Source organism: Anguilla rostrata, chromosome 4 (assembly GCF_018555375.3).
Source record: "Anguilla rostrata isolate EN2019 chromosome 4, ASM1855537v3, whole genome shotgun sequence".
NCBI classification, from domain to species: Eukaryota; Metazoa; Chordata; class Actinopteri; order Anguilliformes; family Anguillidae; genus Anguilla; species Anguilla rostrata.
In genome coordinates this window covers 34,749,548-34,774,711 of record NC_057936.1, presented here as the reverse complement: position 1 = coordinate 34,774,711, position 25,164 = coordinate 34,749,548, and the positions used below count along the sequence as shown (strand labels likewise).

General features: G+C 48.2%; 1 protein-coding gene across 2 annotated transcripts in view; it reads right to left on the bottom strand.

Annotated features, from left to right (window-relative positions):
* Positions 1-10,726: 10,726 nt before the first annotated feature.
* The window catches only part of LOC135253276 (enhancer of polycomb homolog 1-like), a 62,155-nt gene continuing 47,717 nt past the window's right edge, over positions 10,727-25,164 (bottom strand). For both annotated transcript variants that reach the window (XM_064332367.1, XM_064332366.1), the window contains 12 exons: positions 23,641-23,786; positions 19,886-20,092; positions 18,649-18,797; positions 17,712-17,868; positions 16,610-16,774; positions 16,404-16,493; positions 15,976-16,124; positions 15,065-15,408; positions 13,246-13,364; positions 12,965-13,106; positions 12,390-12,756; positions 10,727-12,188 (listed from right to left, as the gene is read on the bottom strand). In XM_064332367.1, coding sequence (XP_064188437.1) covers positions 12,116-12,188; positions 12,390-12,756; positions 12,965-13,106; positions 13,246-13,364; positions 15,065-15,408; positions 15,976-16,124; positions 16,404-16,493; positions 16,610-16,774; positions 17,712-17,868; positions 18,649-18,797; positions 19,886-20,092; positions 23,641-23,786 — 2,108 coding nt within the window. In that variant the 3' untranslated portion in view covers positions 10,727-12,115. The remainder of the gene's footprint in view (positions 12,189-12,389; positions 12,757-12,964; positions 13,107-13,245; positions 13,365-15,064; positions 15,409-15,975; positions 16,125-16,403; positions 16,494-16,609; positions 16,775-17,711; positions 17,869-18,648; positions 18,798-19,885; positions 20,093-23,640; positions 23,787-25,164) is intronic.

The window sequence follows — 25,164 nt, the reverse complement described above, 5'->3', positions numbered from 1 at the left end:
ATGTCTTTTTCAAAGATGGTTTATTTACTCATTATTTAAAGATGCTCATCAGCAATACCAAATGGAAAACATGACACCAGCAGCCTATGTGTGGGTGAATCAACAGACACAACAGTTTTTAACTGTAGGCAGCAGGTCCTCTGTTGAAATAGCCCAGGGTATACCCAGCACAGCAGTGGACTGCCCACAGCCACACCCCTCAATCAGACTGGCCTCCATTTATAGGGTCTTTCCAGATGTTTGGGGAAATACTTTCTGCCTGCCTGCATATTACCCACACTCTGCACGGTCTGGTGCCCTTTCTCAGACACGGTTTGTCTGCTATGGCTGCCCCCAAGAGTAACCCCGGGGTCTCATGTCTGTCTGCTTTCCTAAGTAGCAGGGTACAACGATCACTACTGGAGATATTAAAGACTTGGCTATATTGCTGCGTCGCTATATTTCTAGCTTTATACTACCCCAATACACAGATGTATATGTTGAAGTAGGCTTGTTGCCACTGGCTTATTAAGAATAGAGACCAAAATGGGGACTGAAGCTTCATGAACCCTGCAATGGATGAATCTGCAATGAATAACCATTGTTTAGCTCATGTGAACCAATTATTCTGCACTGCAAAAACATGATGATAGGTTCATACAAGTGAGTTGGTGACTGTGTGTGACTAGTGTCTATCACTGAAAGGACTATTCCCTACTCGAACAAGATGTGCACGTTTTAAGACGGATAGCGCTATTGGATCAACACAATATAGTGTGAGGCTAATATAGGGGACTTAAACCAATTGTTTTGTTGATTCATATAACGTGGCAACATAGTACTGCAAATATATTTCCAGCATGGTAACCCTTTTATGTTGATATTTAACTGTAAAGATTAAAATGCAAGACAATTTCAAAATAAAAATTTTCTATAAAAATATGGCATGACACCCTCCTATTTAAAAACGTGCAGCCAGGATTAAGGGCCTTAACGAATGCATGTGAATGTTGACTTTCAAACAAAGTGGCAGTGGTCTAAAGGAGCTGTGGCATACGTGTAACACAGTCGTCGAGATTGGGCAGAAGAACAGGGGACAGCTGTGACAGACAGACAGAGAAAATCATGTGGAGATGGGAATGAGAGCATCAAAGAGAATGTAAACACAACCGTGCAGGAGTGCTAGGGAAAAGACAGTGAGCAAGTCGTTCTGTCCTCTTGGTGGTGTGCTGTCTTGATTCTCAATTAATCTCTCCCTTTCTCATGGAATTAGAGAAAGAACATCTGCCACCCAGCTCACTCTGCACCCCTGAAGAAGCCAGACTATGTCTTCTTCTCGGGCCTTATGGGAAGAGGGGTTATGGGGTTATTTAGGACCGATGGTGTATGCACAAATAGTGAATTCCACTGTGAAAACACAGATTGGCCAGTTGTTATGTTGTTTCTGTGGTTGGGTTTGCCGTAACACTGAATCTCAGATTCGCCTTTAAAATCTTGTTGCTATGTCATGCAATCCTATTCTAATGTTAAAACAGCAGCCAAAAAGCTAGTCCATAAATTTAAGTTTCTCATTTCCCAGTCCATTAAGTAACCTATTGGGAAACCGCTATCAAGGTCCAGTCCTACACAAAGCGAGGCTGCTACCCGAAGCAGAACACAGACTCTGCATCACAGTGCACCTGCACGGAATGAAATATTCGTGACGGCTTTTATTTTTCCTGTGGAATCTTCGTTTTGGTCAGAGAAAGGGAAAGGAACCTGGCAAAGAGAAGAAATTTTGCAAGCTGGAGGCTTCAATGGCCTGCTGAAGGTTTCCTTGTTGCAGTTTCTTATTTTTTATTTTTTGCTGTCAGACCCCATCAAGTTTGTTCCTCCTCTCCGTTTGGTATTCTGTCCCAGAAGAGCGGTGCTGCTCTGCATGCTGCCGGAGGATTTCAGAGGCAGGTGCCAGACCAGCATGCAACGCTAGGCCAGAACAGACGTGCTGTTGTGTGGCCTCCAGAGATCAGACTCTATTGCCCCCTGTTCTCCCTCCACTGCATCTCAGTTTCCAAGAAGAGCTGAGTACAATAATGCCCCGCTATCCATAGCCCCGGTGCACCTGTATCTCCACACTCTCAGCCCGTTAACTGCTCCCTTCCTGAAATCAAACAGCACCGCCAACACGTATGCTTTGAAAACAAATACAAAAAAGATATTGTGAGAAAGACTGTCATGGAAATGAAATCATCTCCTTGCTCTCTTCATCTTATACCCACTCAATTATTTAAAACAGCTTTCTAGTGTATGTCAGACATCTTGGAAATTGACTATTGCTCTTGATGCCCACTACAGTGGTTGGAAAAAATAATGGAAACTCCTAACAATATGTGAATATCAAGTAACAAATAAGGAGCAGGGCCACCCTTAAGAACAGCTTTAATCCTTCTTGGTATGCTGTCATACAAGTTATGAACTGTGTGTAGTGGGATATTGGACCATTCTTCAAAATGGAATACCTCCAGTTCTTTCAGGCATGAAGGAGGTGGAAATGTACTTCACACTCTGTGCTCCAGAACTTCCCATAAAGGGACGTTTGATGTTTAGATCTGGTGATTGTGGAGACTGAGGAAGGTATGCGACTTTGTCCTGTGTCCTACTCCTGAATTTGAAACCACTCCTGAAATTGTTTAGTAGTGTGCATGGGATGCTATCAAAGGTATTTGCACTATAGGGTGCACCTGGTCTTGTAAACAGCTTCCTATTCCTTGGCTGTGATATGACCCTTGAGACACCTGCCCACCATATTTAATAGGTGGTAACAGACATTGGGCTTTGCCCAAATGTAAACCCTTCGAGATCAAGAGAAAAAAAAAAGAGTAAAACGTGACTCATCAGAAATATGACTTTTCCATTGCTCAGGGGTCCGGGGTCTGTGCTCCTTATGCCAGGTTATGCATTTTCGTGCATTAGTCTCGGACACAAGCAGTTTCCAAATGGCAGCTCAGCCATAAATACCAACTTTGTGAAGTTCACCACGTAGTTTTTGCTGAGATTGGGTCACAGTTACAGAGGTGTTGATTCAATTGTGTGGTCATTTCTGAGGCTGTAGTTTTAAGGTGTTCAGCACCTTTCCTGTTAAGTGTCTGTCTGTCCCTGTCAGGGAGCTCCAACTTGAACAAACTTTATTAGCAAAGAGGGAACAGTGGTACCTCTTAGCTGATAAATTTTGTTAATGTCTGGTGTATGTCGACATAATTTGCAACACTGTTCTCCCAGCCACATGAAATAATTTTGCAGTTTTTGTGATCGATGCACCTGCAATGCAGGCACTGACTATTCGGCCACTTTGGAGCTCTGTTAGTTGCCTCATGTTGCTCTGGAAACTCACATATCAAAGTGTTGATGGTTAGACCTCTTTTATAGCTGACACATTGCTAATTGGTATTCAACTTAATATGACTCATCTATGCAGCTGACTTTGATTGTGGCTCTGTTACTTAAAAAGCTAAAGCGCTGTCTCATGTGGCCTTTCCTTCATTTTTTCAATGCCTGCATGTCACAGTTCTTTTTCTTTTAGTTCTCTGGCCTGCTTTCAATACCATAAACTTACAACATATCAACTGGAACATTGAGTAGGTGCCTTACGGACAGCATTACAATGGCATGAATCTTACAGACAGAATTGTTTTGTTAGTCTTTGTAAGCCTACAGGTCCAAAAAAGCTGACTGTATACGATTTGCCTCGGTAGAATTATTTGAAAACATGGTATAAAGTTTCATAGTGATGCTGAGAACATACAGCTGTGTGTCAGCATTACCAGAGCATGAAAGCACTATAAGCTCCCTAAGCACTTATGTGACTGATATAAAGTTATGGCTGTCATAACATTTACTAAAGGTACATAAAGAGAGATCAGAGATCATAATTATTGGACCAAAGAGATCAAGGAGAAATAAATATTGAAATCTTAGGACAACTGGCTGTAAACACTAAATCAAAGGTAAATCTTAGAGTGATTTTAGATGATGATTTGTGCTTTCAACTTCCTAACAGAAATGTAGCCAATTTGTACCATCTTAGAAGAGCAAGGCCATTTCTTTCACAAGTGCATAAAGAGGTTAATTCTGTAAAGGCTTTTGTCCCTAGTAGGCCTGATTATTGCAAAGAGCTTCTGACTGGTACCACCCCCCCCCAACCCCCCACCCAAAAAGAGAAGAAAAAAAATCATTTGAATGATTGCAACTGGTTCAAAATGCCAGATTACTGACTAGGACCTAAAGAGAGCTTCCATAGGCTGACTGTAATACTCTCATTCCTGCACTGGCTACCTGTGTATTTCAGAATTAATTTTAAGGTCCTTTTATTGTTTTTTTTTTTAAGCGTGGATGTATTCAGCACAAACATACATTTCTAACATACTATATATTTACCAGGCTCAATGCAGTATTCAGTCATTTAATTCCAGCCTGCTTAGTGGTACACATGTCAATCACAATAATATGGGGGAGGCAGCTTTTAGTTTTTATGCGGCCAAAATGTGGAATACCATGTCTTTAGATACTATGAAGGTACCAACAATTGAAAGTGTTAAAAGTAAGCTGAAAATGAATTTATTTTTATTTTTGTAGGTTCATCATTGGAGCATATTTTAGTATTCTATTGTTTTGCTGTTTTTATTTGTTTTAGAACAATTGTCTTTTAATTAAAAGATTATCACAATCTCTTGATTTTTAAAAGCCTTGCTTTTATATATATTTTTAATGTATTCTGTGTTTATCAATACATATTTTATCTTATTTGTGCTTCTCATTACCATTTTATTTTATTTTTCGTTCTTTTCTATGTTTCTGTCAAGCAATTTGTGGTGTTTTTGGTATGATATGGTGTTATACATGTTATTATTATTATTATTATTATTATTATTACTGTTCTATGGGCATTTTCCAATTCATAAACTGACCAAATTAAAACAGAATTCACCCCGACCCTGCTATATCTGTCTGCGTCAAAGCAAGACCACTAAAGGTTGAGGATGATCAAAGGTCAAGGTTTTGCAGTCTATTACCGAATCGTTTACACGCTGAATTTATTTATTTATTTATTTGAAGTGGCAAGGCAATGCTGTATCAATGGTATCATCATTTAGATCTTTTTAGATGTTCCGTTGATGTTCCGTTTGGCACAGTCACAGAACCATTTTCAGAGACAGCTTGGGCAATGTTGTCTTATGACACTGACATTACGGAGTCACTGGTGCAGCTGATTCGGACGCTGCACATATTAGGACGGTCATTTTAGTAGATAGAAAAATGTGTGGTGTCAATGGCTGTACTGTATCTTCAGGGCATCGGGATTTTGACACTTTACATTATGACCCATAAAAAGAGCCCCCCTACTCTCCATCACTGACACACACTTGTATGAATGAAGGATTGCACAAGCACATAAGTAGTCTGGTTGAGCAAAATGTTATAACCCTATAACCTCAGGCTGAGCTGTTTGGCAGTGGTGTAATGCAGAAAGTATAAGGCATGTATGTGATAACCGGAGCACTATGAATTCTCCATTAGTGGTTATCAGGATCTGACAAGCTACCCTCCCAGCTGTGTCCCTAAGCCAGTGGTTCTCAAACTCTGTCCTGATGGACCCCAGGTTTTCATTCCAACCACGACTGCAATCCCAGAATTTTAACAAGCTGTTGATTTTTTAAAATGACACTTTTTATGTTCAGCGGGACTATTTACCCTCTTAAGCCATATTATCTCAGAAATAGCTAAGCATGCCATGAAGAACAAAATTCCCATATTCACATTGCGCTATACTGCAAATGATTACATAAAGAGAGGTAAAAACATATTGTAAACCCATCACATTAAAGACTGAGGTGAATCAATAGGCTCCTAACTGGTTAAATTGTTGACACATGGCCACTAAAGCTAAACATTTGGCGGACAATGAAGAATTAAAAAACAAAGCAAATTATCAAGAGCCAAACCTGCACTGTGCTACAAGTTTAAGGGAAAAATTATGAAATAATTAAAAAAAACACCTGTTCGGCAAATGTATTTCAGCAAGATATTAGCTGTAATGACAACCAGCATGCACAGGAGTCCCCCAGGACCGAGTCTCAGAACCACTTCTCCAAACAGTTGACAGTACACGACCAGAGCATTGGATTCTAATCAAGAGGTGCACAATCACTGTGACTGATTTCAATTGCCAGTTAAAGTGATCTTATTTAATCACTCTAAATGCAAAAGTGATTTCATTACCGAAGGAGCAACATGACATATCTGTACTTCACTTACGTAAGAGTGAGTCTGTAATATCAGTGAGAGAGTTATTTGCCTGGAATATCAGCATTCACTGTGACTGTTCAACGTGAGGTGGAGACTAAGGCGCCCCTGACTGAGATTGGTCAGTCTGTCGTCCAGTTGAGACTGTTTAATGCAGGGCACAAATTGTGTGTGTGGGAGGGGGGGTCAAATAGATCTTCCCCATTAATATATGATTTACACCCCCTGCAGATCCTTGCAGAGAGCTGTGGTTTCAGGGGTGAACCATAAGAGACAGGGAGAAAAATGACCACACTGGACAAGCCCTGAGAGGGTAAGAGGCAGAAGATCAGGCAATCAGCAGACGGGACTGAGGGAACACCCATCACTACAGAACGGCAAGATAATGCGCTCTGATGAGACCAATAAAAATCAATTGCAGCAATCAGGCTGCTATTCCCAGTCATTGCGGTAGCACTGAAACTACAGCGTCAAAAACAGCTCATAATGTCACAACTATATGAGCCAACACAGGGTGCTCGGAGTCAAAAGTCAAACACGTCATCTGAACAAAAAACTGTTTCAAGTGCGTGTCATTTGTTCACCTGTACCATAAATACATCTGCAATAGATACTGCACTAGACAGTGTTTGTTTGTGGTGGAGGGTGGGGTGTTTTACTGGGGATTATGGGTGTTGCCTTGAAATATAAAACTAAAATTTTACATCCTGCTTCTGTACACATTAAAATATATTGGGGAAAAAATGCAAGATCATTTCTGAATTGCTTGAGGTCCTTATTCACTTTAATATGATGGGTTCCCAAAAATGTCTTTGTGAAACAAAAGGCTGCCATTTTGGACTTTATAGAGAATGTCCATGCAGTTAAACAGATTCTTGGTCTGTGTAGCTGACGTACACTACATCTTATAGGGTTAACTTCAGCTAACAAAGAAATGAAAATGCAAAATCCATATCTCTCAGCTTGACACAGTGCAATTGCAATACACTTTTCATTTGTCTTTATTGTTGACACACATTTTGTACAAGGCCTTGCTGCCATAGCAACAGAAGCCAGAGCCATTTGCTTCTTTTGTTAAATTGTGCCCCGATTTTTTCTCTTTTCCCAGGAGGAAAAACTGAAAGGTCACTATACTGTCTCATAGTTATGTGGACTGAGAGCATTTTCCTGTCAGGCAGAGGTCTACCTGAAGGATGATTCACATATTTGTATGGCAGCGATATGGTATGTGTTGTGATTCTCTGTTGTAGCTAAGCAGTTGGTAAAGTGAATGGGCAAACCTGAATGAGATGTGGTAATGTGGTAATGGTCACTTCAGTATATGACCAACTGCTGACCATTTGTCTCATGGGTATGTATGACTAAAACAAGACCAGGTTAAAACCTAGTATATGGCTGGACCTAACACACGTGATCCGGCCGACCAATGGTGTAACTTCATAACTCGCCCTACCAATGGTGTAACTTCATCACTCGCCCTACCAATGGTGTAACTTCATCACTCAGTCACAGATGTGTTTGTAGGGCTGGCCCCGCTGTTGCGGTCCAGCCAAAAAAAAAGGCAAGCTGCTATATTTTTCTGCTTTCCAATTGCAGTTTGTTTGAAGAAAAAAACTATTTTAATTCAAGAACGTATATTCAAAAAATATTAAATTTTACATATTGACTCCTGAACATGTGGGTTTTCCTTTGACTGAAAGTACCAAACCATCATGCCAAACTAACACTAACAAAACCACCATTATTTTTACTATGAATCCCTCAGTAATTCTTTGTGATATCCTAAATAACATTCTATCAAATGGCAATGTGGAAGCTTTACATGCATTGTACCTTTCTCAGATACTATAGATAGAATAGCTGTCCACACATGCCAAATAAACCATACATATTACAGCGATACAAATAATTGCAACTACAGTACTGTAACTAATACAAATACTACTACTAATAATACTATCAGTGCCTTTTACCTTGTGGGTTTTGGATTGGATGCTTGGATCCCCTGTGACAGAGGGGGTGAGACCTGAAACCTAAATTTCTCAGCTAAATGCTTGGCTAAATCAACACCGTGTAAGAAGGTAAGCTTTAGTTGTTTAATTAATATACAACAAATAAAATAAATTACAATTTCATTTTTTGATATGCTGGGATTCAGTAAAACCCATTTCTGACTTCACTTTAGCCATCATGTTCTGAAACTGGCCCTTGTCTGCTAATAAATCTTACCTGCTAGTCCATGGTGATATCTTTCCTCCTGGAGAGAGAGAGGCCTTTGAGAGGTGCCCTACGATCAGATACAAAAACATGATCTCAGCTCAGGGCTAAAGGCAATGCTAAACCCCTCAGCTCTCAAGTATGTTTTGTCCTGACTCATAAAATCAAACTTCTGATTTTTCTTTCATTGTAGAATGGGTTAATTCACAGTTTTGAAATGTCTAAGTGTAATAGATTTGATTCAAAATGTATTGAATCACGTATTTTTCCATTCTTACCGCCCACAGTGGTACACCCACACAAAGCTCGTGTCCGTCTTGTTCATATAAAAATAAAAAATAAAATAAAAAAACATTTCTATTACCCGACTAACATGGCGGACTATTTATCAAATTCCCGCTAAAAAAAATGCAGCCATGATCTTTTTAACGCTGACGTGACGAAAAATCACACACTTAATCCATGAGAACCGAGGCTTTCTCCGATTCCAACGTGTCCGTGGGACTTTTTGTTCTCACTTCGACAAAAAAAATCTATAATTGCATGTAATTTTTTTCAGTTGCTTTTTAGTAAGCGTTGTAAGTAAACGTTTCGTGAACGAACTAACAAATTGCTAACCGATGAGGCAGCACTTAACAAGGCTGAGCTTCATGCCATTTGCTCAATTGTAATTTGAAAAACTCTTTTCATCTGATTTTCCATTAAACCATTATTGATAGAACACTGAACAGCGGAGAGCTTTGAAACTGCGTTTTATGGAGAGAAAAATAAGCAAGACAAAATAATTGTGCATTGTGCGCAGTATTGGCATTAATGAAACAGCTCTCGCTTTTTCGTTTGGCTCAGACAGGAACATTCTATGTTTCCATGTAAATTTCACCGGGTATAACCTTTCTTTCGCGGCAAACTACGTTAACATGGCTTTTTATCATTTACAGCCAACAGGCCGCAATACAAGTTTTACCCAGCACTCCCAAAGTTTTGGGCTGTCAGTAAACGGGGATTAAAGTTTAAACTGATTCATTTGAGAAAACGATTACTTGCGGTCGGCGATGCCGTGCCCGCCTGGATTAAACAACAGCAGTCATGTTGCTGTCCTCCAATGATCACAGTAACTCTAGTCAATAACACATCAGGAAGGGCTCACACTCAAGAGCATTCCCATTCATGTCAGTGGAATGTTTTTTTTTTTTTGCTGTTATATTTAGGGGTACCGAAAGATATCTTTATAGGATTCGTTTGGAGCAAGTCCTTTTTCGTGTGCGTTCTGTGGTTTCGCCCGTTTTCCCTCTAACTGGATGAAACGTCTAGATTTTTTTTGGGTTTTAGGTTTGGAAACGATTTATTTTTCCCTGAGGAAAACAATCTTTTTTTGAGGAGACTGGAAGTTCCCGTCTGCACATTTGACATCTCTGACCGACTGCGTGGACTTGCCCGTGAAGTAGCGAAGGCTTCCATGACTTCCACGCACACAGCCCCGAACATTCAGCGCGTCGCGTCGCACCAGTTGCCCATAGAGAACATAGAGGGGTTAACTCCACTTGGCCCTCTGCCCTTCCTATCGAATCTGGGAATACATCCGAGACTGTTGCACAACAGCTGCCTTTTATTTTTAATCTTGGCATGGTCTCTCCCAACCCCCACCCACCCCCCAATAGCGATGTAATATTAACATGCAAAAAAATCACACTTGTAAGAAAGGAACTTTTATAAATTGAGGTTATTCAGTGGGTTAATTAAAAAAACAACCAAATTTCTGCATACACTTACCATTTGACATTTGCGTTGTCATGGTGAAAGCAACCTAAACGGTGTTGAGCATTTTCTCACTCATGCTTGAGTGAAGTCAGGCGCCAGTGTCGCGCGTTTAGGCTTTGTGTTTTTAATTGCTTCCAGCTCACAAGACCCCCACAACAAAGTTAATTAACCCTCTCAGGAAAGAAGTTGGTACATAATGAATATTGTTCGACAATACTAAGGAAAAGGAGCAGGCACAATCGATTCCAAGACCTTCCTAAATTAAATTTGGTCGTCAGTTGGAGCGTACTACGGTGCAGACGCGAATGGTTGGTCGCTTTTTCGATCACCCCGTATTAGTAGGACACACGTCTTGGCATTGTCCTCAAAAAAAGTCCCTATGGTCCTGCTGCTTCTCAATGGGATCTTGTAGCCATTCTGGCATAACAGATACTGTTGCCTTCCCAGTCCCGTTCTTCCAGATACATAACACAAACAAAACACAAGAGACATATGCTGGTCAACATATAATGCCCTGGGGTTTATTTTTTGTGAGAGTTCGGTCACATTTTTCATCTTCCAGGTGGGACTAGAAAACCTCAAGGATAAATTATGCCATTGGACTGGGCATTCTGATTCTGGTACTGTGACAAAACTACTTGTAGCACTGTTTAGTACCATACTCTTCACAGAAGAGAGCTCATATTTCCAAAGGAAGGCACCCGATACTTGTGGCTCTGGCCTTGCAGCCTTCTGGAGAAGTTTAAAAAGGAAAAGCTGGCTTTTTTCTTTCTTTCTTTTCTTTTTTTTTTTTTTTTTTAGAAATTGGAATGATGATACACGTACAGCAATTACTGCCATTCATCTCCCTTATATCCTTTCTTTATGAACAAGTAACAAAAGAATGAAGTCTTTCAATACAAGAAGCATACAATCATTACCACAAGAACAAAAAGATACAAAAATAACTCAATTTGTTTTTAAACCTTACAAAAGAAAAAAAAAGGGATAAAAAACAACTAAGGTATTAGGGACTCCGTTTTATGAAAACTAGAGACTAATTGTATAAAAGCAGCAATGATTTAAAAAAAATAGTGCTTAGTTAATTGAGAAGCAGCATTGGCTTCTGGGAAGAGACTTCATCCCTCGTTTTGTTACTTGTCTTGGGACTACATATATGGAAGATACCAGTATGTAAGATCAAACCCATGAACAAACCGATGCCTTGAATCCACCGTGTCCAATTCTGTATGTATTTCACCATTGCCTCCACATGATACACAGAAAACAGAGGAACCCCAGAGGGAACCCTAGTCATGTTCCACAATATACAAAATACAGGAGTCCATAGCTACCTAACATTTACTACAGCACAGGAACCAATGAAGGTACAGTGTACAAAAAAAAAAAAACAAGAGAACAAAACAAAAACAAAAATAAAAAAACAAACAAAAAAAAAAACCTGTAAACACAGCACAATAAATAGATAAAACAGCAGGTTCCGCACCATGCACGTGATGTGGTGACGTTTCTTCGCTATACAACTCTCACATCTCACACTCACCAGTTTCTATTTTTTCGAATTTTTTTTTTCCCAAGTGCAAAACATCACAAATGAACAGTTTCTGTATTCAAGTAACGTATATACAAGGGGGTATTACAAATATGCAGTACTGTACATATAATTGTCATATTCATAATTTACAGATGTTGATTCCTCTTATTAACAGTAACAAATAAAAAAATAAAAATTAAAAGCATGAGAGATGAGAATTGCAATTAAGTCCCAACAGTTGCCATGGAAACACGACGTGCTGCGTCCCGCCGTCCCTTGCATTCGCAATGCTATGATGCATAGCACCTAGATGAGTGAAGCCGAGGTGCGCCCCTCTGCATGCAGACACTACGTGACTTCCATGGCCATCGTATTGTCCGCTATACTGTTTAGTGCCGACTTTTCTTGATCGTGATTTTCTCTGCAGGGACGACAAAAAAAAAAAAAAAAAAAAAAAAAAAAAGTGTCAAAATCTATTCAAATCCAGATGCAGCCAGAACAGTCTGTCAGTGCCAAAAAGCCATGTTCAGCCCGACAGGAGCTGCGGTCGTAGGGTATCGCTCAAAGCACAAGGGTCAGCGAACGCTAACGCAAGCGGAAAGGGGGTACGCTGGCGCCTCACCTTGGTACCAGGTCCATGGAAGAGGAGGCCGGGACCTTGGGCATTTGACAGTTGGTAGTGGCGGCCAGCTTTAAGGCAGAAGGCGGAACCGCGTTTAGAGTCCTGGGTATGTGCCGTGCGTTCAGGTTGGCGATGGAGTTGACGGCGCCCGCTGGCGAGGGCATGCTGAGGCGGAGGCTGCTCCCCATCAGGACCTGAGAAGTGGAGTTGGCAGCGGTTCCGTGGGAGCTCGAAGTCTGGGTGGGGGTGGCGGCGGCGGCGGCGCCGGAGGGCTGGAGGAAGGTGGGACCCGCTGTCGTCATGGTCGACTGGCTCGTGTGAAGAGAAGGGGGCGTCGTGCTACTGAGGTTTAAGCCCTTGTATACTCCTAAGGGATGGAGAGTGCCAAGGGGGAGAAAAAGAATTGTAATTGAAACAAGGGAAAGAAAAAAGTATAACCAACTAGACAAGTGTTAGACAAGTGAATTGGAGCAGGACATTTATCTGTGACTGTTGTTGCTTGCGTGCCTGAGCTTGTGGGGGCGGGGGGGCTGGGGGGGGTGTGTGCATAGGGCAACGCTGAGATGTGTGCTCACCTGAGGCCTGAAGGACACCGTTGACTCCAATACCCAGAACCACCTCCTCCTTGGCTTTGAAGGCCGTCAGCTGGTCTGTGGTCACCAAGGCCGAGGCAGCAAACTGGGCGCTGATGGAATCCAACGTCTTTGATATCAAACCCTGGGAGGGGAACAAACGTCCAGGCAGAGCGTGAGGCCGTGACTGAAAGGCAGACGGGAGGGAGAGAGGAGGAAAAGGCGAGAGAAGGAGAGGTGGAGAGGGAGGAGAAGAGCAGAGAGGGGAGAGGGGGAGGACTGACCTGCACGCTGTTGCTGGCAGACACATTGTTGGCTTGTTGCAGTTGGATCTGCTCCAGTTGCTGTTTCTGCATCAGTGCCAGTTGCTCTTGATGCTGCTGGTATTGCTCTGCTGTGAACGCTGGGAAAAGACACATTAAAGGGCGGGGTCAGGACAGGTCACCGCACACAATGACAGCAAACCCCGCCGGCCCACAGCAGAGCCAGCCCGGGGAAAGGGCGTTCCAGCGGAAAAGCAGAAAGCATTTCACCACGGGGGCGACACGTCCAACCGTTCACCGCACCCTACATGACAGGGAGATATCACAATTCCAAGCGCATGGAAGCCACAACACAGACGCACCACAGCACCTGGGTCTCCAGCCATTCAATTCATTTTTCTCTCAGCACAGGAAAAAGGTGCATTTTGTTTATGTAGCACACATCCCTCGTGTGAGAAATTTGTTCCGGGAGACGAGACTTTAAAAATTCATGACTCTTGGGGGTGGGGGCGGGGGGGTTACTCATAACGGGGGGAAACGTGTCTGTTTGGACTGGTCCTTACGGAGTCGCCGGCGGCGCGTCGGCTGCAGAATCTAATCAGCGCGTCTCTGCAGGGGGGCCCGCCGTGGCATTTCGGCCTTATCGACACGGCTGACCAGCTGCTCCCCGCTCCGCGCTCCCCGCTATCGCACCCGCGCGCGGAGCGAGGAGGGCCCTCCAATCCCAGCCCCGAGATTGCCTTGTGACCCGCGGAACTCCGCCGCCGCCGCGCACAAATTGGATTTCGCGGTAAGGGCTCCCGTTTCCTGACAGCGCGTGAAGAGAGCCCCGGCCGTCTCTCGCGGCCGTACGCTGCTTCCGCACGGGCCGGCGAGCGGAGGGTGGAGCTCCGCCGAGGCCCGGGGGTGGGGGGGAGGTGGGGGCTGACGGTCGCCTTCCATTTCCTCTCCACCTCGGGACGGAGGACCACGCATTTGGGGGGAGGCTGTCCCCCACAAATTGAATGCGTTTTAAGACATTATTCATGTGACAGGTTTTAATTGGCTCTTCAAGCCAGGGAGAAGAGCAGCGCCGCATGAATACAAAGAAGCTGCTCGCATGCACGGTCATTCCCTTGAAAATCTCAAAAAAACTTCCATTAACAAGGTTCCCACTCAAACATATAGACACTTCTCCACATGCACAGAAGTCTATATTCTATATTTTCAATTGCTGCTCAATGTCACCAAGGACAAATCTGATTTTCAAAGACTGTTTTGAGCTAGAAGGCAACTTCAAGGTACAACACACAAACTTGAACTCACATTTTGAGGCATGTTACTTTAAAAGTTCTCTACAAAATCATGGCCCCCGCTGACCGTGACTTTTGGTAACAGAATTAACATGTAAACCACAGTCGTTCGCACCATCAGTACACAGATATTGCAAGACCTGATAGTAAATGACAAAGCACGAGAGTTGGTAAGGAACATGAACACATTCCCCTTGCTCTAAAGGTTCTCTGGCCAATTTGGGGAATTGGGAAAGTGGGATATTTGGCCATTTTTAATGACTTCTGAATATACAAACATACTCCAGGACATTTAAAGAAATTCAGTTCAAAGCTCATTAACCATTAAAACCAAAACCATTCCAAAACAAATCTTGGATAACTTCAAGCATCAAAACCTTTTCCTTCTTACAGCTTCCCAATGCTTTCCCCTTTATGACTCTGGATCAGAAAGCCTTTAATTGGTGAATCTGTGATTCATTTTTAATAACTGATAAGACACACAAACAGTGACAGCCACAAATCAACAATGAACCCTCGATGTGCCCCCCAGGGCGAAGCTCTCTCACCAGCGACGGGAGGGGCGCCAGGGCCATTTCGGCTGCTGGAGGGGGTCCCGCCAGTTCCGGACTGCGCCGAGGGGGTCCCGGCCAGGCCCCTGTGAAGCCTCCTGGAGCAGGCGTCCTCGGGGTCGTGTAGTGGTAGCGTCCGGGGCCTAAAGTGCCTCCATCGACAGGACTTAATGTTCAACAGTATCTGACTGAGGTCTGGAGAAGGGCTTCCGTCCGAGGTATTCGTTTCTGAGGTACTGGGGAACGTGTTGACCGGAGAGGGCGGGGGGGAGGCGGGCCTATCCGGATCCAGCCCATGAAAGACGCTGTCGAAATCCGTGAGCGCTCTGTCCAGCAAAACCCTGGAGGGCCGGGGGGAGAAGATTCGTTAAGGTTCCGCACGTCCGCAGAGCTCCTTCATAGAAACGGCCTAATCCCAGGCTGTCTGCTCAAGACAGGAAGTGTTAAAAGATCACAGTGCCCGTCTTACAGCGAAATGACTCGCCACCTTGTGATGCATATATATTGCAGCATTATCTCTTCCTGCTCTAGGCCCATTGTTTCCATAGATTTATTTCTGCAAAATGTTTTTTCCCTTAGGGGAGGGGGAGGAGGGAGATAAAAACAACAAAATTGCACTTTGCATTGCTTTCCCTATAAATTAAAACTGGGGAAGAGGAATACTGTACAGCCCATATAAGCCTCACAGGACTGCCAGGAATGCAGGAGGATGAGCTGGCTACTTTTACACAGCAACAGGGTCTAGACATGGCAGTCACACCGACAGCACAAAAAAAACTGCAAAATGAGGTGGACTCCAACCCCCTAACCTCAATATATGGACGACATTTAAAACTTTAAATAGTCCACAACGGCCCGATCGCTCCATATATTTCGGTTGGTCCCGAGGCGGGGTAACGGCGGCTCACCTGCCCCCCCGGCCGACGCGGCGGCGTGCCAGCCCCATGCACCGCCTGGGCACCGTCAGCGTGGTGAGGGAGTATCTGAAGCGCACGTCGCCCGGCCCGCCCTCCGAGGGGCTGCTCCACGGCCAGCCGCCGCTTTGGTCCAACCGAGGCTGGCGGGAGAGGGAGGAGCCGGGGGTCACCGGTGTGCACAGCAAACAGAACCGCGTGCACCTCATAACCCAAACCCACCCGCATTCACAGCCAACACCCATGTATAAACCCAAACCCACACCCACACTAAAACCCAAACCCACACACACACACACCCCCAAACCCACCCGTATGTACAACAAACAGAGGCGCCAAACCGCACGCACCTCACAACCCAAACCCAAACTCAAACCTACATCCGAACCCAAACCCAGACCCAGACCCAGGGGACCACCTACAGCGTAGTACTGACAGCCGGCCTTCCTCCGGAAAGCGAAGGAGCCGTCCGGGTCGTTCTCCTCCTCGGCTTCGGAGGATCCTGAATGAACCTGGGAGACAGACGAGAGCGGGGCGGTCAGACCGGGGGAAGGCCACCTGCCGTTTGACCGGTTCTCGCCTACGCCGGACACCTCCGCGGACGCGGCGGCCCGTGGGCGTCCCCTACCTGGGGGAAGGGCTCGTCGTCGGAGCTGGGGAAGTCGTACTGGTTTAGGTCCTTAGGGTTGAACACGGACGGCCCCGACTGCACAGGAGCGCTGGACGAAGGCAAGACTTTGGGCTTCTTCTTCTCGTACTTCCGCTTCGTTCGGACCACTTCGGTCTTCTCCGGCTGCACGAAACCAAAGGGGGGGACGGGTAGGGGAACCATCATTAGAATGAGTCCAAGGTCTGCATCCCTTATTCCCCATCAGCACACTCAACACACTGGTGGACAGGTCCCTCCCCACGTTATAGCCAGCTTTGGTGCCCACAACGGGACTCCTTTTCCATAACATGGGCATATAGCCGCAACACTGAGCGCCTCAGGTGAGGACAATAATCCTCAGCAGTAAAATGCATTAGAGCAAACAAAGCTGAGGATCGTGTTATAAGTAAGGGCTGCACGCATCAACACTACATAATGCACAGGCTGCTGCTCCTATTACACCCCGCCCCCCCAGACTTCAACAGAGTCTTCATCTGTATACAATATCCCACCCTTATCCCAAAGACCAAAAACCACCTTTAAAAGAACAGTTCACATTTTTCAGACCCAGGTCCACTGAGCTACTCGCCACACATTGTGTGATAATTTGGGGAACACATTGGGCTCAAGCCCCAACTCACTGTTAGCAGTTAGCTTCGTAAGCCAAATAACACTGATTCAATGGGGCTGAGAATCACCACCAGACAACATCAATTAACGTAATTTGGCTGATGAAGCGCAACGGCGATCCCCGTGTACTCGAGGTAGGAGGGCTTGAGCCCAAAATGTCCCCCAATTTGTCAAAATTTGTGGTCAGTATCACAGTGCACCTGGGTCAGAAAAATGTCAACTGTCCCTTTAAGAAAATGTCTTTGGGGGGGTGAGGGGGGGTGACCTTAAATGGCGTGATGCGATTATTATGCAGGAGGTGGTCAGGGCAGATGCCACCGACAGATGGGCCATCCTTCTCTCAACATATCACAGCTGTGTGTGTGTGCGTCTGTGAGTGTGTGTGCGCGCGTTGGGTACAGCTCATGGGCACCAGCACGTGGCCATTAAGCAGCAGCTGCCCGGGTCTCACCTTGGCCTTGTACTCCTTCAGTTCCATGTGGTCCTGCAGTCTGAACTGAGCGCTGCTGGACAGGGGAATGATGGGCACGGTGAAGGCGGGCTTCACCAGCGCTCTCTGCGCCAGCACCTCCGCCATGATCTCTCCGCCGAAGTCCGCGATGCTGTACCTGCAGGGCACGCCCACACCGAGCACTTAGCGGGCGTACGCACGGACACACAGACAGACAGGCAGACACAGGCAAACAAGCGCACACAGCCACACAGACAGCCCAACACAAACGGCCACACTCAAACGCACACAGCCTGCCACAATGGACGCATGGAAATCGTTTCCACTGTAACCGATCATCAGAGGGAAAACAGTCGACCGCAACAAAACTTTAAAGATGGGAAAACGCACAAACATTTGGCGGTGCGACTTCTGTCGGGAATTTTAATCTGGACTGTGAATCTTCGGAGCCGAAACGAATGGGCGCTTCTGTAGGCCGGGCAAATGGAAATGTCATGGCAACGCAAATGCGGTTTGAAGAAAAAAATAACAGGAAAGGCTGCGATGGCCATGCTCTGATAGACGTGTTCATTTCAGATCTCATGTATAGATTCGGGGGCATTTTTTAAACCGCAGCTGGGGAACCGCGAGCTACAGGAAGGGAGGGAGGGAGGGAAGGTGGGGAGCTGAACCTAGGCGGCAACGAGAGGGAAGCGGAACAGGAAAAGCGGAAAAACTAAAAGCGCACCGGTGGCTCCCACGCTGCCATTACACGCCTGATCAAGCGCCGCATGCCAACGAGCTCATCTGCCCGACATTCGCCAGCAAACAAGGTCGGCGCTAATTGGTAATGTGCGCGGAGCTGCGCGAGCGCATACGGGCGCCGCACGCGGTGGGGCTCGCTGCGAAACGCAGGGAGACGGGGGGGCGGGGCGGGGGCGGGGCCGGGCGCGCTCACCTCTTCTCCACGATCTCCAGCGTCAGGTGCAGCAGCTCCCTCTTGCTCTTCTCCCTCCTCTTGATCATCTCCAGGATGGTGACGGCCCGGCTCAGGTCCCGGCGCAGCTTCAGCATCTTCTCGTACGACGCCTCGTCGTTCTTGCGGTTCTGCAAAACGCACAGGACGCCGCAGGTCACGCGCCCGCGCCGGAGTGGCCCGGTCCTAACCTCGCACCTCAGCGGCGCCACACAGGCGGACGTAAAGACGCAAGAGACGACGTCTGGTTTTTTGCGCAGACCCAAATAGCCAATCCCCGAATGGCCCCACATCTCTGGTGTGGCGGGTCATGGACGGAGTGTAGCACAGTGGGTAAGGAACTGGGCTTGTAACCGAAAGGTCGCAGGTTCGATTCCCGAGTAAGGACACTGCCGTTGTACCCTTGAGCAAGGTACTTAACCGTAATTGCTTCAGTATATATCCAGCTGTATAAATGGATGCTGTGTAAAAGTTGTGTAAGTCGCTCTGGATAAGAGCGTCTGCTAAATGCCTGTAATGTAATGTAATGGGTAGTTTACAACACTCACAAATTTGCTCTAACATGTTTTAAAAGAATCTCACTCGGGCCAGCGCACTTTAAGAAAACGCATGTGATACTGCATAAACGTAGAGCGGTTCAGTTTGGCGAGAGCCTACACTTATCTAGCAGAGTATCAGATATAAAAGCGTGCCTGCTATCCACCTGGTTTAAAGCAGATGACACTGCAGAGCCAGAGGCCGCGGGAGCAGATCCCGGAAATGTGGTCACACGCACGACACCGCGAGTAACCGTTTCCTTCATCTTGCCGAAGACTGCGCTGTTCTTTGAACTATAAATACCTTTGTGTTACGCGCACAGGGGAAGAGAGAAAGGCCCGTGCTCGGTCACTGAACACCAGCGCCGCGCTCTCCCCTGAGGAAGCCCGCTGCGATCAGCGACTCCCACCCAGGGAGAGAGAAGCCCGGCGTTCACACACCGATGCACTCGAGCTGTACGAGAACGAAGCTCAACCCTCATTAGCTCTGATCCCTTCACTGTGTAGGAACACAGAACTCCGTGGTCCCACAGGGTCCCGGTCGGGTCTAATCTGGGTCCGTTCTCACGCGAAGGCGTCGGAGCTTGTACGAGTTTTGCCAGCTCGACTTCCGTTCGTCGCGGACGCCTCCGCCCTGACCGCGTCAGGCGGGGCGAGAGCGCGTCAGGCGGGCGAGAGCGCACCTTGCGCGTCTGCATCTTCTCGGTCCTCCGGCGGAAGGCGACGTAGGGGTCGTTGGTGCTGGAGCCGTCGCGCTTCTCCTGCTTGACGGTGGGGATGAGGGAGGCGCTCTTGCAGCTTTTCCTCTTGCGGGTCCAGTAGTCGAACACCTCCCGGATCAGCTCGTCGTCCTCCTTCAGCAGCAGCTTGGCCTCCTGCAGGGTCACCAGCTGGGAGGGAGCGACAGAGCAACAGAGAAAGACGGAGAGAAAGAGCCAGAGAGAGATGGAGACGAAGACGGAAAGACAGGCAGACAGATTACTCAGCACCACAATGGTAATACAGGGCTGTCACATGACCAAAGTAAAGAACACTGGACTAAACTACAGTGAACTACAGGAGCACCAGTGAAGGCTGCAGAGCCGGTATGGAGAGGGGCTGAGAGCCGCTCTACAGAGCCTCAGACTGGCGGTATGGAGAGGGGCTGAGAGCCGCTCTACAGAGCCTCAGACTGGCGGTATGGAGGGGGGGGCTGAGAGGTGCTCTACAGAGCCTCAGACTGGCGGTATGGAGAGGGGCTGAGAGCCGCTCTACAGAGCCTCAGACTGGCGGTATGGAGGGGGGCTGAGAGCCGCTCTACAGAGCCTCAGACTGGCGGTATGGAGGGGGGCTGAGAGGTGCTCTACAGAGCCTCAGACTGGCGGTATGGAGGGGGGCTGAGAGCCGCTCTACAGAGCCTCAGACTGGCGGTATGGAGGGGGCTGAGAGCCGCTCTACAGAGCCTCAGACTGGCGGTATGGAGGGGGCTCAGAGCCGCTCTACAGAGCCTCAGACTGGCGGTATGGAGAGGGGCTGAGAGGTGCTCTACAGAGCCTCAGACTGGCGGTATGGAGGGGGCTGAGAGCCGCTCTACAGAGCCTCAGACTGGCGGTATGGAGAGGGGCTGAGAGCCGCTCTACAGAGCCTCAGACTGGCGGTATGGAGAGGGGCTGAGAGCCGCTCTACAGAGCCTCAGACTGGCGGTATGGAGGGGGGCTGAGAGCCGCTCTACAGAGCCTCAGACTGGCGGTATGGAGGGGGGCTGAGAGCCGCTCTACAGAGCCTCAGACTGGCGGTATGGAGGGGGGCTGAGAGCCGCTCTACAGAGCCTCAGACTGGCGGTATGGAGGGGGGCTGAGAGCCGCTCTACAGAGCCTCAGACTGGCGGTATGGAGAGGGGCTGAGAGCCGCTCTACAGAGCCTCAGACTGGCGGTATGGAGAGGGGCTGAGAGCCGCTCTACAGAGCCTCAGACTGGCGGTATGGAGAGGGGCTGAGGGCTGCTCTACTGAGCCTCAGACTGGCGGTATGGAGAGGGGCTGAGAGGTGCTCTACAGAGCCTCAGACTGGCGGTATGGAGGGGGCTGAGAGCCGCTCTACAGAGCCTCAGACTGGCGGTATGGAGAGGGGCTGAGAGCCGCTCTACAGAGCCTCAGACTGGCGGTATGGAGAGGGGCTGAGAGCCGCTCTACAGAGCCTCAGACTGGCGGTATGGAGAGGGGCTGAGAGCCGCTCTACAGAGCCTCAGACTGGCGGTATGGAGAGGGGCTGAGAGCCGCTCTACAGAGCCTCAGACTGGCGGTATGGAGGGGGGCTGAGAGCCGCTCTACAGAGCCTCAGACTGGCGGTATGGAGAGGGGCTGAGAGCCGCTCTACAGAGCCTCAGACTGGCGGTATGGAGGGGGCTGAGAGCCGCTCTACTGAGCCTCAGACTGGCGGTATGGAGAGGGGCTGAGAGCCGCTCTACAGAGCCTCAGACTGGCGGTATGGAGGGGGGCTGAGAGCCGCTCTACAGAGCCTCAGACTGGCGGTATGGAGGGGGCTGAGAGCCGCTCTACAGAGCCTCAGACTGGCGGTATGGAGGGGGCTGAGAGCCGCTCTACAGAGCCTCAGACTGGCGGTATGGAGGGGGGCTGAGAGCCGCTCTACAGAGCCTCAGACTGGCGGTATGGAGGGGGGCTGAGAGCCGCTCTACAGAGCCTCAGACTGGCGGTATGGAGAGGGGCTGAGAGGTGCTCTACAGAGCCTCAGACTGGCGGTATGGAGGGGGCTGAGAGCCGCTCTACAGAGCCTCAGACTGGCGGTATGGAGGGGGCTGAGAGCCGCTCTACAGAGCCTCAGACTGGCGGTATGGAGGGGGGGCTGAGAGCCGCTCTACAGAGCCTCAGACTGGCGGTATGGAGGGGGGCTGAGAGCCGCTCTACAGAGCCTCAGACTGGCGGTATGGAGAGGGGCTGAGAGCCGCTCTACAGAGCCTCAGACTGGCGGTATGGAGGGGGGCTGAGAGCCGCTCTACAGAGCCTCAGACTGGCGGTATGGAGGGGGGCTGAGAGCCGCTCTACAGAGCCTCAGACTGGCGGTATGGAGGGGGCTGAGAGCCGCTCTACAGAGCCTCAGACTGGCGGTATGGAGGGGGCTGAGAGCCGCTCTACAGAGCCTCAGACTGGCGGTATGGAGGGGGGCTGAGAGCGCTCTACAGAGCCTCAGACTGGCGGTATGGAGAGGGGCTGAGAGGTGCTCTACAGAGCCTCAGACTGGCGGTATGGAGAGGGGCTGAGAGCCGCTCTACAGAGCCTCAGACTGGCGGTATGGAGGGGGCTGAGAGCCGCTCTACAGAGCCTCAGACTGGCGGTATGGAGGGGGCTGAGAGCCGCTCTACAGAGCCTCAGACTGGCGGTATGGAGGGGGCTGAGAGGCTCTACAGAGCCTCAGACTGGCGGTATGGAGGGGGCTGAGAGCCGCTCTACAGAGCCTCAGACTGGCGGTATGGAGGGGGCTGAGAGCCGCTCTACAGAGCCTCAGACTGGCGGTATGGAGGGGGGCTGAGAGCCGCTCTACAGAGCCTCAGACTGGCGGTATGGAGGGGGCTGAGAGCCGCTCTACAGAGCCTCAGACTGGCGGTATGGAGGGGGGCTGAGAGCCGCTCTACAGAGCCTCAGACTGGCGGTATGGAGAGGGGCTGAGAGGTGCTCTACAGAGCCTCAGACTGGCGGTATGGAGGGGGGCTGAGAGCCGCTCTACAGAGCCTCAGACTGGCGGTATGGAGAGGGGCTGAGAGCCGCTCTACAGAGCCTCAGACTGGCGGTATGGAGGGGGCTAGAGCCGCTCTACAGAGCCTCAGACTGGCGGTATGGAGGGGGCTGAGAGCCGCTCTACAGAGCCTCAGACTGGCGGTATGGAGGGGGGCTGAGAGCCGCTCTACAGAGCCTCAGACTGGCGGTATGGAGGGGGCTGAGAGCCGCTCTACAGAGCCTCAGACTGGCGGTATGGAGGGGGCTGAGAGCGCTCTACAGAGCCTCAGACTGGCGGTATGGAGGGGGGCTGAGAGCCGCTCTACAGAGCCTCAGACTGGCGGTATGGAGGGGGGCTGAGAGCCGCTCTACAGAGCCTCAGACTGGCGGTATGGAGAGGGGCTGAGAGCCGCTCTACAGAGCCTCAGACTGGCGGTATGGAGGGGGGCTGAGAGCGCTCTACAGAGCCTCAGACTGGCGGTATGGAGAGGGGCTGAGAGCCGCTCTACAGAGCCTCAGACTGGCGGTATGGAGAGGGGCTGAGAGCCGCTCTACAGAGCCTCAGACTGGCGGTATGGAGAGGGGCTGAGAGGTGCTCTACAGAGCCTCAGACTGGCGGTATGGAGAGGGGCTGAGAGGTGCTCTACAGAGCCTCAGACTGGCGGTATGGAGAGGGGCTGAGCAGGAGAGAAGTATTGCAGGGTGTAGGAGTGGTCTAAAGCCTATTACCTGCTGTCCGCTGCCCTTTTCCAAACGGTCCATCATCTCCTCAAACTGCAGAGGCGTGATCTCCAGCTTCTTCTTCAGCTTGTTCACGAAAGCCTCATCCTCTGTGTCCAGGTCATAGTCCGGTTGCTCTGCATCCAGGCTGAAGGCTGAAGGAAGAGGACAGGGGTCATACAACCGCACCCGAGCGGTCAAAACCAAACACGCAAGTGCAAGCAGACCGTGCGTGTACCTACTCTCTCTCGCTCACTCACACACACACACACACACCACCATCTTTCCATGAGTCTTGCACTCTCTCTGGAAGGGGAAGAACTATACTCTTGCACAAAAAAATAAATAACCCAAGACAACCATTATTAAAATTGTCATAAGTACAAAAAGACAAGGTCAAAACCTAGTATATGGCTGGACCGAACCGGCCGACCAATGGTGTAACTTCATCAGTCAGTCACTCAGTCACAGACATTCGCATTTTATAGGGCTGGCCCCGCTGTTGTGGTCCAGCCAAAAACTTGGTTATGTACTACCCAGAGTCCATCCAGACTGACTGTGGCATCCTTTTTAAGGTGCAGCACTAATAAAACCAACACTTCAACTTTCACAGCAACACTGACGCTGCAGTCAGATTGCAACAAGGCCCAAAACCTCAAATCATTTCTGAGGTGAACTCAGGTGCATGACACGCATGGCAAAGATGAAACGAAAGCTTTCATTTTAATGAAGAATATTTCATTCAACTGGCAATGTTCTGGTGGCTGCAGAGTACCTTTTTATATCAAATTTCATTCAACAAAATTTTATAGGTTTGTTGGCACGTAATAAATGCATGTCTTGTCTGCAAGTTACAGTATTTTTCTTTCACAATTAGCCAACTGTCATCAGTCTTGAATATTCAGGCACTTTAAGGAGCACTGGAACGTGACATTTTGTGGGTAAGTGTCTGGCTGCGTTTGAGTTTGAGGTGCAGCAGATCCATGGTACTGCATTGACACCGGAGCTCAGCTGGTGAGCACTCTGAGTGAAGAGCCCAAAACTGCCCAAAACCAGCCGACATGGCTCTGGCTTATTATTTCAATAATAATAATCTTTCTTTCTTGTGCAACCATGTGATGCCTTTCTGTCTATCAGACAAAAGCTGCAAGGCCTTGCTGCCGAGCGGATGTCACATGAACACCCAGCAGATAGGAGTGGCACTGTTTCTCTCAGAAGCTTTTCAAGCGGGCTCTGAAGTTTGAATGCTTACTATTGCACCAATCACAAGATCAAAGAGAAAAGAAAGCTGATATGCCATATGTTATTACGCTTAAAAAAACCCCAAAAAAAACAATAAGGTTTCGCACCCAGTCCTACCTGGAAGTAGGCGACATTTCTTACATTTAATTCCAAGCCTAGCAGATTTAGATTTTATTTATTTTTTTCATTGAGCTTTAAGATTTAGTATAGTAGCTTAACATTCATAGGTTGCTTATATGGGTTTTGTTTACAAGGCTCTCCAATTTTCAAAAGTCATCCAATATTCCACAC